The 13,451-nt window shown below is 42.6% G+C and overlaps 1 protein-coding gene across 1 annotated transcript in view; it reads left to right on the forward strand.

The window, feature by feature from the left end:
- The window catches only part of LOC309568905 (uncharacterized protein), a gene marked incomplete at both ends in the record, with an annotated part of 20,858 nt that extends 8,859 nt beyond the window's left edge, over positions 1–11,999 (forward strand). The window contains 2 exons of the mRNA XM_082274681.1: positions 730–1,360; positions 11,896–11,999. Of these exons, the coding sequence (XP_082130807.1) occupies positions 730–1,360; positions 11,896–11,999 (735 nt within the window). The remainder of the gene's footprint in view (positions 1–729; positions 1,361–11,895) is intronic.
- Between the last annotated feature and the right edge of the window lie 1,452 nt (positions 12,000–13,451).

A 13,451-nucleotide genomic window follows, 5' to 3' on the forward strand; every position in this document is an offset into this window, starting at 1 on the left:
TGATTTATCTAAAATACATCAGTCCATCCATTCCCACCTATGATTCTGTATGTTTATGTAATGATGTTAAAACCTTCACTGACCACAAGCCCTAATTGATGTATAAATGCCCAGTTTTACTTACCCATCCCCCACCCACATGCTAAATCTCAAAGTCAGCATATACCAAAGCTCAAGTTCAGAGGTCTTCAAACTATGGCCCACCAGTTGTTCACGAACTTCAATTTCCATCATGCCTAGTCATGTCTGTGAATGTCAGAGAATTACAAGGCCTCATGGGATGTGTAGTTCTGCAACAGCTGGAGGGCCGTAGTTTGTAAATCTCAGCTCTAGCTGGTGAGTATAATGGGCCATACACACTAGAAGATTGTCAGAACAATTTATCCTTCCGATTTACCAAAACCAAATAATATGAGGTCCAACAAACACTTTCAAATCCTATGCAATCTGGTAGGCCCTTGCACTACATAGAAAAGTTAAATCTGCACGAAAAAGTCTTCAGAGAATCTTCTAGTGTGTATGGCCCTTTACAATATAAGAACAATAGGAGGTTGAAAAGAAATGTATGTAGATGTTACATCCCCATATCCAAACCTTTGCCTTCCTGTTGTATATTTTTTTAGCAAGTTGCATAAGTATTTAACAGAAACTGTGTGTGTAATTAATAATGTGATGTGCTCAAGCACTAATTTTATTTTTTTTTTTTTTTTTTTTTTTTTTTCCCCACAGTTTCCTTCAAACGCAGAGCAATGGCTGGAGATTTCTGATCAATTTCTGGAGAAGTGGAATTTTCCCAATTGTGGGGGTGCTATTGATGGGAAGCACGTCCGCATTGTCCCCCCTCCGAATTCCGGCACATTTTATTATAATTATAAAGGTTTTTTTAGTATAGTCATGCTAGCCATAGTTAATGCAAACTATGAGTTTATTTTTTTGGATATTGGCAAAAATGGCCGCAATTCGGATGGGGGAGTTATTGATCAGACGGAGTTCGCTCGTCGTCTAAAGAACGGCACTCTGAACCTGCCATCCAGGGAGCAAACTGTTGAGGGTATGAGCTTTGTGTTTATCGCAGATGAGGCTTTTGCGCTTGGGGAGCATCTCATGAAGCCCTACCCTCAGAGGAACCTCACCCCAGACCAAAGGATTTACAACTACCGGTTGTCCAGAGCTCGCAGAGTTGTGGAGAATGCCTTCGGGATAATGGCCAACCGGTTCCGGATATTCCTGACGTCCATAAACCTGGCACTGTACAAAGTGGATAATGTGGTCTTGTGTTGCTGCATTTTGCACAACTTCCTACGCAGGAATGCACAAAATTATGTATTGCAGCAACTGGATACTGACCCTGCTATGCCAGGTACAAGTGGAGAGGCCCAACCTTCTAACCAAGTGGAGTCCATGACGTCAATGGAAGTTGGACGGTCAGCATTGGCATCACACAGGGCCCGTCAGATCCGCCAGGAATATCTGGACTATTTCGTGGGGAGAGGAGCTGTGTCCTGGCAGCAATCACTGTCACACACCCATTAATCTTGTTAAAGATTGGACACACAAGATAAATGTCAGAGATATATTATTTTTCAACACATTAAACAAAAATTGCAATGATTCTGTATTGTGGATTATAATCATTTGGGCACATATGCCAAACACAATTATTTGGGTTAATCATGTGTTATATATGTGTGACTTTGGAAGGGTTAATACATTCATCAGTGTGTTTCTTGACTGTAGTCTCTCACCAGCTGATCCAAAGTGATGATGGCCATGTGTTATTTTTTAGCCAGTGGTGTAAATAAAAGGGCCTTCTGCACCCCACAAAATGTACACAAACCCTGTCACATTGAGAACTAGGTCACACCCAAGGTTCATCTAATGTCACCTTACATTGGTGTTCATTGTCCAGAAGTTGCCCATACTATATATTTCATATAATACATTAGGGTATTAACAAAGTACCTACACCTGTTATGTTGTGTTCATTTATGACATCCTTCTCACTGCCCACCAATGTTAGGATATGTCAGTGTTAGGTGAAACTTGATCATTGTTCATCTCAAAGTGTTATATATATAGGTAATGGAAAGTGAACTAGAGCAACGAACAAGCAATACACTATAGATTACACTGATCTCCCTACACTGATTGCTACTGGCAATATCAATGCCATATTGAATCCTAGGACTGCTAGTACCTTGAGTGTTGAGTCACACTTATGCGATGCGGGAAGTCTGCGACTTTGCAGCCTTCCAGCATTGCATAAGGGTGACCCGCCACTTACTTTTTCCACAGGATTGTATTCCACAAGTGTTAAGCACTGTGCGATCCAATCCAGATACATCAGAAATAAAGGGTCATGTGCGACTTGTATGCGTGTTCAGTGCGAATGTAGCCATACAAAGTGTATGTCTCAATTCACACTGCACATCTGATGGCATGTAATATCGTAGCGCACTGCTCCTTTATTACATGCGATCAGATGTTCATGCGAAAATCAGCTATACAGTTTGTATGGCTCAATTCGCACTGCACTCGCACAAAAGTCGCACATGATGCATTTATTCAGCCGCATCAGGATAGGATCGCACAATCGTTCAAACTTGTGTGATCCGATCCTGTGTGAAATGTCAGATCGCACTGTGATATGCGTTAAAACTGGGGGTATCTTTAACATTTCATTGACACCTCCAGCAACTCGCATATGGCAGTGACCAAAATGCTTTCATTAACATGTAAATATGGGAATAGGACAGCCATCATACATTTAGTGCTTCTTTACACAGCTTTAGACCTCGACCCCCCAACGAAAGTCTAATAAAGAATTGAACACACATTGTTGAATGTAAAAACGTTTTAGTATCAAACATTCACAGGGTTAGGGTTAGGGTTAGGGTTAGGGTTAGGGTTAGGGTGTTGTAAAGTGCTTTTCCCAAACTTGGGTACACTCTTTAACATCTGAGTGTAATTAAAATGCCCTAAAACATTATAAAAAAATTGTAACATCAGGAACATCCCAATACAAACATTAAAAACGTAGGAAAATTGTGGCTTAAAATTTGCCAATCATGTCCACAAAATTGCGCATTTTGATTTGTAATGCCGTTGCAGTCTCCTTTATTTGTTCCAGGTCTGCGCAGCATTGGAGAGCCTCACGGGTCAATTTGGCTAATGTGCAACTATGTAAAACATGGTCTGTAAAAATTAAAAAAAAATGAGTCAATGTGAATCACCTACATGAGGTCATAATAATAGAGAAACATTTGGTGTCCAGGTAATCTTAAATTCCTCTCGAGTTAATACCTACCCTGTTCTTATGCTCTTTTGCCCTAGGCTCTTCTTCTTCCTCCTGTCCTCCTCCGATGCTGTTGCTGATGATTCTGCCGGTCTCCTGAGCTTACTATATATTCATTAGGGGTGTGAACGCATGATGACGTCATTGTGAGGGCATGGTTGTAATGTATATATATTAAGATGCAGAGACCAGAGACGGGCAGAATGCACGGCAACAGCATTGGAGGAGGACAGGAGGAAGAAGAAGAGCCTAGGGCAAAAGAGCAGACAACATAAGAGCAGAAGATTGGACAGCAGAAGAGTGGAGAGGAGAAGATCCAAAGAGCAGAGTGGAGAAGACCGGATGAAGATATTTAAGAACATTTCATAAACGTCTCCTGTCGTTATTCACATACACTTCCATTTATGTGGTTAATGTGTAGGGGTACTATGTACCCCATACCCATTCACATAGTGATTGGGGTCTGGGATCTGGGGGCCACCCTTTGTTAAAGGTTGCTTCCAAAGTCCTAGGAACCCCCTGGCCGCATGACCCCCCAAAACCACCAGACAGGGTTGTGGGGATGAGGCTCTTGTCCTCCTCTACATGGGAGTAAGGTGCTTTTGGGTGTGCGGTGCAGAGGCCCCCTGGCCCAAAGCAACAAAACCCCCCCATGTTGAGGGCATGTGTCCTGCTGTGGTCCAGGGGGTGTTTGGTCCGCTTGCTCGTTCTCTTTCCTGGCCTGACAAGCTGCATGCTTGTATAAGGGTCTGGTAGGGGTTTTGGGGGTAACCCACGCTGTCTTTTTGTTGTGGGCATACCCTCAAACTCAATACCACACACAAAAGGCCTGGTTGTGAACTTGGGGGGACACCCACGGTGGGTTGTTCAATTTTTGGGTGTAGTTCCCCCTCAAAAATCTTCACAACGCAAGTGGCCCCGCAAGTCAGAGCATCCTGATCCGACTTACGGTGCGACTTCCATTCAAATAAAGAGGCTCCCATAGGGAACTAGTGTTGTAAATTGGAGGCTAAAAATAACACTGATAAAAATCATTCTGAAAAAACCTACGTGGGCACACAATTGGCTCTTGGACACTTGGTCCTGGTTCCTCCACAGTTTCGGAACTGGCTTCCATGCTGCTTGGCAAGTTGCCAGGAGATCGGGCTTCTGACCTGGCTGGGGATGCCACATCCTGGCATGATGCAACATCTGCAATGTAAATTTGTAAGGGAATACAAGAATATAAGGTTAAACAATCATTGCAAATACACATATTTCTATGATACCACTACACAAAAATCTGTGACTACCAACCTTCTTGTTGCTCTGGTGTCTCATCACTTGTTGGCTCCACCAGGATTATTTCCGGAATAATGTCTTCATCTACATAATACAAAACATTGGCCATATCATAAAAGTCACAAGAGGTACATTTGTTAGGACATGGTGCCCTGCTTGATAGCTCTTTTAGTAACAAATATGAAGACATGTACATGGTTATCTACGAAAAATATGGTACATTAATGTTTGACAGTGCATAGGAACCAATTACCTTTAGTGGAATCTGTGCCACCTTCTGTGCCCATGTCCTCATCTTGTTCGGCAACTGCCGATGGAGCTGCCAGACCTCTCCTCCTCCTTTCCCATAGTTTGGCACGGAGTTTACGTTTTTCTCCTATTTAAAGGTTTGAATAATAATCTGTGATTAATAGGAATGTTTGCTGAGAAGATTCGTGCAGGAAAGAACGTTCGTTGCAACACAATACATATATTTTTAACTATGGCTTCCTGACTTTTAATGTCATATACTAAAACATCAACAATAGATCGATCAAATCACGACATGACAACTAAAATGAGTAATCTAACTTTTTACATAGACATTATAATCTAGACATGTTAATACAACATACACAAAATTATAAAAAACATATTGCATGATTAAAAAAATAAAGAAAAAATAAAACTTACTTTTTTTCAAAATCCGATGGATTTGGGAAAGCTGATCCTGCTCACGGTGTTTGAGGTCAGACCACCGTTTCCGAATCTGATCTTTCGATCGCTCGACACCGAATTTTTTGACCAAACAGGCCACCACCTTGTCCATGATGCCATCTTTCCTGGCATTGGGCCGATCGTAATTTGCCAACTTTCCATCGTAATCCATTTTTTCTAAAATGGAGACCATCTCCACCATTTCTGGCTTTGACATGGGTGTAGCCCTTGATTTTCGGGTGGCCCAATCACTTCGGCCCCCACTAATTGAGCTCCCAGATTGTTGAGACATGGTTCCTAATTAAACAATGATTATTCCACTGCCTCAGGTGTGAGTGTCGCATGTAGGCCTGATCTTCGGCACGTACACACCCCTGCACAAGCCCGCCACTGGAGGAGGAGTTGACGCCTGCGCTGTATTTAAAGGACGCCAGATCGTTCGGCCGACGATTCGCTAGCGGACATATCGAGAGTTGGAGCACGATCGAGCGGCGAATCACGACTTTTCCCCACAAACAAAGGTACGACTCTTTTAATAGAAAGTGTGTGTTTTGGGCCCTATACAGCTTTTATTAGGAATATCTTTATTATGTGCCAAAATACATGCTATTTTAATATGTTTTGTGTTGTTTTGTGTCTTGCAGGCATATACTGTCCTGCAATATGGTGGACAATTTCACCACCCACAACTTTTTAATAAGTTTTATTGATGAGTTCAGGCAACTGCCGTGTTTGTGGCAAGTCAAGTCCGCAGATTATAAAAATCGAAAACTCAGAAAACAGGCCATGGAACATTTGGTGGCCTTCTACAAGCCCGTCTGTCCTGGGGCAAATTTTACTTATATCCGCAAAAAAATAAACAGTATTCGCACTGCCTACAGGCGGGAGTTAAAAAAAATAGAGGAGTCCACCCAGTCTGGAGCAGGGGCACGGAATGTATATGTACCACGGCTGTGGTACTTTGATAACATGCGGTTCCTGGCAGACACCATGGAATCCAGGCCGTCAATTTCAACACTGCCTTCTACTTCGGCAGAGGGCTCAGTGTCGGTAGATCCAAGCCAGGATGAGGATTTCCTGGAGGAGAGTTTTACTCAGGTATGGCATTTCACAATATATTGTCTGCTAAAATGTAATCATGTAACAAAATTATAAGCTAAACCATAATTGACCCTTTAGGTAAACGGGCATAGCAAGGGGTTGGCATGACAGGCAACCGCCAGGGGCGCAGGCCAAGGGGGGTGGGTCACAAAAACATTGGCATTGTTTTATTGTTTATTTTAACAATCCACTCAGCCTGCACACCCCAGAACCCCCAGTTTGCAGGCGGATTCATGCAGGTGTAAAACATTGAGAGCAGCTTCATGCAGGTGTAAAACATTGAGAGCAGCTGAGCCAAAAGACCAGGAGACTGAGACTGCCTCTCACTGCATCCCCAGCACACCTCTGGTCTTACAAACACTGCTGCATCCCCAGCACACCTCTGGTCCTAACAAACACTGCTGTAGCCTCAGCATTCCTCTGGCTCAACCTTTTTTAATACAAAACTAACAGCTCCTGCAAATGATCCATCCATCCTTGCTTCCATGTCTCTGGTCTCTCACTCTGGGTCAGCAAGGCAGGTGGCTTCCTTATTCATGTTTCCCTGCACTGCTTCACCCTCAATGCCCTACATCAAGTCCTCTGCAAGTTCAGGCCCCTCTCTCTCTGCAACCCCCTCCTCTCTCTCTCACACCCCCTCTTTCTCTCTCTCTCTCTAGCTCTCAACCCTCTCTTTCTTTTTCACACCTGAGACAATGATTGCCCACTAGAGAGCTCTACACTGGGCAAACAAGGGGCAAATTAGAAACTTTTAATGCCCTTTAATTTTTTTTTGGGGGGGTGGGTTACAGTTTTACATTGATCTTGGGGGGGGGGGGGGTTGTTGCCAAATACAGCTCCTCAACAAGGGCACTGGAGACCCTAGATATGCCACTGTATGTAAAGTCTGCTATTTGTTCACAATAATATAACAAACATGACTTTTTATATACACTATAACATTCTAATCAATTGTTCATTTCATCAACAGGGAAGTGTCACTGAGGAGGAGCCAGGTTGCAGCCAGGAGCCTGGGGAGCCTGCGGAGCCTGAGGAGCCTGTGGAACTCTTTCCACCACCACCTCCTCCTGCCAAACGGAGGCAAAAGAGGAAGCACGTGGATGATATCACAGACGAGTTTATCCAGGAGGCCACCATAGCCCTACGTCGGAAACCGGAGGCCAATGAGTCCTTCGGCAACATGACGGCAAAAATTTTAGATAAGGTGGACCTCAGGCAGTGTCAGTATGCCAGAAAAATTATTCTGGATGTGCTGCAAAACGCAGAAAACGGCATACTTACTGAGCACAGCCACGCATGCCAGGAGCACCCGTGCCCTCCACCTCCACCTCCACCTCCACAACACCCACCACCTCGCCAAATGCCACATGGCCAGTGGCAATATGGCCAGCAGGATCCAAACCTGCCCTCATGGCAACCTGATTTCAGTTACCAGCAACTTTAATTTTTGTAACCCCCTATTATTTATTTTACCCCTGTTTGCCAGTTTCTAGTTTAATTTTGTCCAAATGGACCTTTTTTATGTTTAGTTTATTATACGGAAAGTATTGATGTTTGCTTTGTTTTTTTTTTGCTGAGATCCAAAAAATAAAGAAAATTGAAAATAAAAAATGGCCTATCTGAATTTGTTAACATGTTTAATATTGTGCATAACCTGAAAAATATGTTTTAGACATTAATTCATAAAAGAATAAAGGGTCATATCAATAGTTAGATCTTTGGTGTGAAAATACAAAAATAATGGTGAAGAGTTCAAATTATTTAATTATAAAAATTGATAGAACAGATAGAATAGACAAACATTATCTTCATCATAACAGAACACATGCCTTTTTATTAGAAAAGTATGGCATTATGAGCAGCATCTTCCTTCTTCTCACATTTATCAAGATGAGCATGTGCTCCGCATTTCACCTATTTCTTGGACTTCCGCGAGCCGAAAGTTCTTTCTGAATAAAATGTTGAGTTTACTAGAGAAAATTCTTCCGGGAACTCATTTGGTTTGATCATGCGTGTTGGGATTTGTAGCTGTGTGTCGGCAGAATTGTGTACTGACAGGCGAACAATCGTCCGTTCTGGTGTCGGCATACAAATATTTTCATGTTTGCAAGAAAGACTTTTGTCCGCGGATTGTGCGCAGACATCTGTCGGAGGCACCATACTAACACGCGTACAATCGGCAGATCCTTCGTCCACCGACGTTTGTATGCCGACGATCGGTACGTGTGTACGGGCCTTTACAGGAAGAGAGGTGTCAAAGGCTGAGTTTTAGCACAAAGCTCAAACAAATGGAAGATGAGAAAAATGGTGTCCTGGAACAATTAAAAGAGGAGGAGGAAGCAAAGAAAAACCTATCAGAGCAAGTCGCAACATTGCAAGCTCAGATAGGAGATATGAAAAAACGCATGGAAGAAAGTGTTGGTTCATTAGAGAGTGTTGAAGATGTGAAAAAGAAGTTTGATCAGATGCTTGGTGAGGAGAAGACTGTGTCTGCAAAATATGCAGAAGAACGCGACCGTGCAAAAACGGAGGCGCGTGATAAAGAGAGCAAAGCCCTGTTCTTGGCTCGCTCCTTGGAGGAAGCTCTAGAGTGTAAGGTTGAACTAGAAAGAGTTAACAAACAGCTGCGTACCGAAATGGAAGATTTGGTCAGCTCCAAGGATGATGTTGGGAAAAGCGTTCAGGAGCTAGAAAAGTCTAAGCGAGCCTTAGAACAGCAAGTAGAAGAGATGAAGATTCAGTTGGAAGAACTTGAAGAGGAATTACAGGCAACAGAGGATCTGTCCCAAAGAGGGGATAGTGTGCCTGATGCAGTTTATAAAAGGATCAGTGTTTTGGGGTCTGTCCTGAGTAAGCATCACACATTTGATGAAATGTTGTTTGAATCACCCCTCTGGATTAAACACCACCTAGTGGAGAAAACTAAGGCTGTTGGTGAAAATGTGAAGCAAATGAATAAGTGCCTTTCAGGGAATATTTCCAAAATGGAACTGGTGAAAGACAGGTGGCAGAAGTTTGAGCGTGATCTTGAGATACATTCCACGTGGAGTTCAGATAAAGAAAAGGAGCTACAAGGGAAAAGTAATGCAATAGCAGAAAGTGCAGGGAAGAAACCTGTAATAGACTGTGTTGCAGTTCCATGCTTCTTCACTGATGCAGAGAGGAGGTCTGTAATGGATACCACCCAGATCGCTGGGTTCAACTGTCTACGGCTAATTAATGAAGCTACTGCCTTTGACCCATATGATGGTGGAAGGAAAGTTGATAAAGTACAGACATTTCTTGGAACAAAGCCAAGTGAAGCAGAGGTTCTCAAAGTTTTGTGGAAATCATTTATTGATTGCAGAGAGAGGCGGCTCAAGAATGTTGAAGACTTTAAAACTAGCACAATTGAGTTGCCTATGGATCACGGTCCTCCATGGTGGATAGGACAGACGGTTATACAGGACAAACTTGAGAAGGAGCGAAATGATGCTAAAAATGCAGTTGAGGAATGTGTATATGAGATAAGAGACAAACTGTGTGGCATTTATGAGAAATCTGTCAATGAAGATGACAGAAACAGTTTCACCCTGAAGCTTGAAGATACTAAGAGGCTTATCAGTGAGAGTCAAGAGCAGTGCCTGACACATGCGTGCCTGGAAAACTGTGTCCCAACCCTAGGGTTGAAACAAGAGGGGGGGGGGGTATGTGACAGGAAGTCAGGTAAATCTGTGGATGTTGTCACAGACAGGAGATACATCTCTGCTTGGTTTAGACAGTTCGCCAATTACTATAGGGTGTCAGCTGAAAAGGTAGCCAGGAGGGCTTAAGGAAGTTGAAAGGCCTTCAGCTGTTCGGAATGAGGAAGTTAAGGCCTCTATAAATTGTCCAAAGGAAGTCTAAGGATTGCTACCTCCTGACGCTGTGTGAGCTGGGGAGAGGAGGACAGTCAGATGTGGGCCTCCCGACACCGTGTGGGTATGGGAAAAGGATTGCTGCCTCCTGACGCCATGTGGGAAGAGGAGGACAGTCAGATGTGTGCCTCCCGACGCTGTGTGAGCATGGGAGAAGACCTCCTGAAGTGATGTGCGCTGAGGAGGGTAAAAAGTGTGAAGACTACTCAAGGTGAGGTCTGGGATTGTTTCTATGTGGAAGAAATAAATGAACTGTTTGCTATGTGAAGAGACAAGCAAAGGAAAGGTTGCTATGTGAAGAGACAAACAAAGGAATGTGTTCTATGTGAAGAGAAAAGCAAAGGGACATGTTCAATGTGAAGAGGAAAAGGGACATGTTCAATGGACATTTGTTGTGTGAAGAAAAAACATGGACTATTGAGTGTCTGCTGTAGGATCAGCAAAGTTTGCCCAACAGTAGGTTGGAGACAGACTCTTTAGGTAGGTTCCTGTGTGTGAGAAGGTAGCCGCCCACAGTGGCAAGGATTTATTTTGTGTTTTATTTTTATTTTGATGTTTTTGAGGCTTGCACTTGTGTAAAGAAAATTGCATGAATAAACCAAACTGTTGTTTGCAACCACTTCTCGGCTATCTCCCTGTGTAAACGCAAAGGGGTCATCCATATCCGCCACCGAGCAAATCTCCCACAATATATATATACATATAAATATATATGTATATATATATGCGTATATATATATATATATATATATATATATATATATATATATATATATGGGCACTGGGGGGGCGAACTAATGTGATTTTTTTTATTTTGAATAGTATCAGTGTGTTTGGTGTGTTTTACTATTTGAATTTGCCGCCGGTTCCACCCCCTGCGAATGTCACGTCGCAGGAGATGGAAGCCGGGGCACGGAGACGATCGGGAGGAAGAACCACCGCTAGACACCGCCGGGACACATCGCTGGATCCCGGTGACAAGGTAAGTAACCCTGCTTACAGGATCCAGCGATGCTTCTGGCGGTACCCCGAGTGTGGCTCGGGGTTACCGCTTTTGGCTCTGAAATTTAACCCCGAGCCACGCTCGGGAATACCGCTAAGAAGGTTAAAAGGGAACAGGAACAGTTCCAACCGACAAAAGATAAGTCTGTACACATAAACATGGTAGTCCGAACCCAGCTACACATATACAGTGAATTCGATTTATTATATTTCCATACTCTTGTTAAACATTAACATAACATGAACATAAAATAAGCTAATGGGACGAAGAGATCCAATAGGAGACCTTCTATTTATTGGACATATGCTGTCCAGTACCGCATCCTTAGAAACTTTATGCATACAAAAAAAACATCTAGCTTTAGAAAAAGACCATTATGGAGGAAACTCAGCCTCCCTTCCACCACCTCCTCACTGGGGTATAGAGAGACTCTAAAAGTAACAGGACGGCACTTAAGTATCCTCACACATAACTCAATTGGAGTCTCATTAAGAGAGTCCCTCATACCCTTGTATGTGGACTAACCCTGGAGGAGCTGACCTATTTGTTCCAGAAAGTTTACAATTGGTGGTTGTGTGTATCACTTTATGTATGTTGTATGTATGATTGTCTTATATGCAAAGTACAGAGCTTGACTATTGCTATCTTCCTGATGAAGCGTCATGGACCCATGAAACGCATCAAAGTCACAGCAAGCAGTCCATTGTCCAATGGGGATGATGAGTGATATACTAAGTTTCTCTTACTTACGTACTTGCAATGTTTATGTGTAATATTGTTGTCTTCCTGAAACATCATATATGTTTTTTTTAACATTTGTAGAATAAAACGTTGACTTTTTTATACAAGTATGGGGTACCTTTTAAGTCCCCTTTTTCTATAGCTAGGTTTTTTTTTTTTTTTTGTATAACATGGACATAGTAAACGCCATTAGCAGAATTGGTGGATTACAAATAAATGTCTCACATCTACCTATGTTGTCCTCTGCATAGAGTGGATTACATCTAATATTTAAAATCAGAATTGCTTTTAGGTGCTCCAATATGCATGAGGAAGTAGATCTAATGCTGGGAGGTTATTTAATTTACTAATTCCTTCTGCTCTGAATAAATCCTCCATTAACATTGTCAAAATGTACATTATTTATGTGCTGCCATACAAAGTTATTTAACTGGTTCATGCTGCAATTTTAGGTATACATGTATGAATGAAGCTACTTGTAGTGATTGCTATATTTATTTAATTATTGATTGTATATACAAATTTTTTTTTTTATTCAATAAAGGAAGTGATATTAGGTTCACAAGTGTATGGTAAATTGTATAGTAGTGAACTGTGTGGGGGATTTGCATAGAAACCAATCAGCTTCCAGGTTTTTTGCCAAAGCTTAATTGAACAAGCTGAAGTTAGCTGATTGGCTACCATGCAAAGCTGCAACAGATTTTGAACCCTCCAGTTTTAATATATCAACCCCTGTGTATTAAGCTCCATACAAACAGGCAGTGCTGTATTTTGGCCTGGGCCGACAAGGCCCAGGCCTAGGGCGGCACTTTGCAGGGGGGCAGCAAAAAAGCTGCATCTGCACAAAAAAAAAACTGCCTTCTCCCGCCACCTGCACAAAAAGGGTCCCCGCCGGCTTGCACTACACTTTTAGCATAGTGCCAGTCTTATAGGGCGAATTGGGCCGAAGGGCAGGGTCTAGGAGGCAAATCAGTCTGGCAGCCCCATAAAGCGGTCACACTGCTACCTGCCGGTATGATAATACAAGCTGGTGAGGACATTCACCCCCACACACACCTGTACTCTATCAGTGTCCGCTATCAAGTGGATATAGGAGGAGTCCCCTGTAGTGCATTTTCACATCTTTCCCAGCAAGGAGTATTATCTCCAAGGGTTAGAAAGGCTGGATTCATCTCTTTTTCATGGATAGTGTAGGACCCACTGATAATGGGGTACTTTGACGTAGTGGTGGGCTTGAGCACTATATGGCCATATGGTGGGACCAAATCCCCATTTTTATTTATGGATTGTCTTCAAATTTGGTAGTAATTTCTTTTGCATGTGTGCGCTATTCTTTTTTAATATACATGTCTTTTGGTTCATAGCTGCACCAGCTTTAGAAATACATGGGTATGCTCCCCCAAAATTTTTTGCTTGTTTATTATGTATTCGGTCTGAC

Source organism: Pelophylax lessonae (assembly GCF_965119305.1).
Source record: "Pelophylax lessonae genome assembly, chromosome: 12".
Classification (NCBI taxonomy): Eukaryota; Metazoa; Chordata; class Amphibia; order Anura; family Ranidae; genus Pelophylax; species Pelophylax lessonae.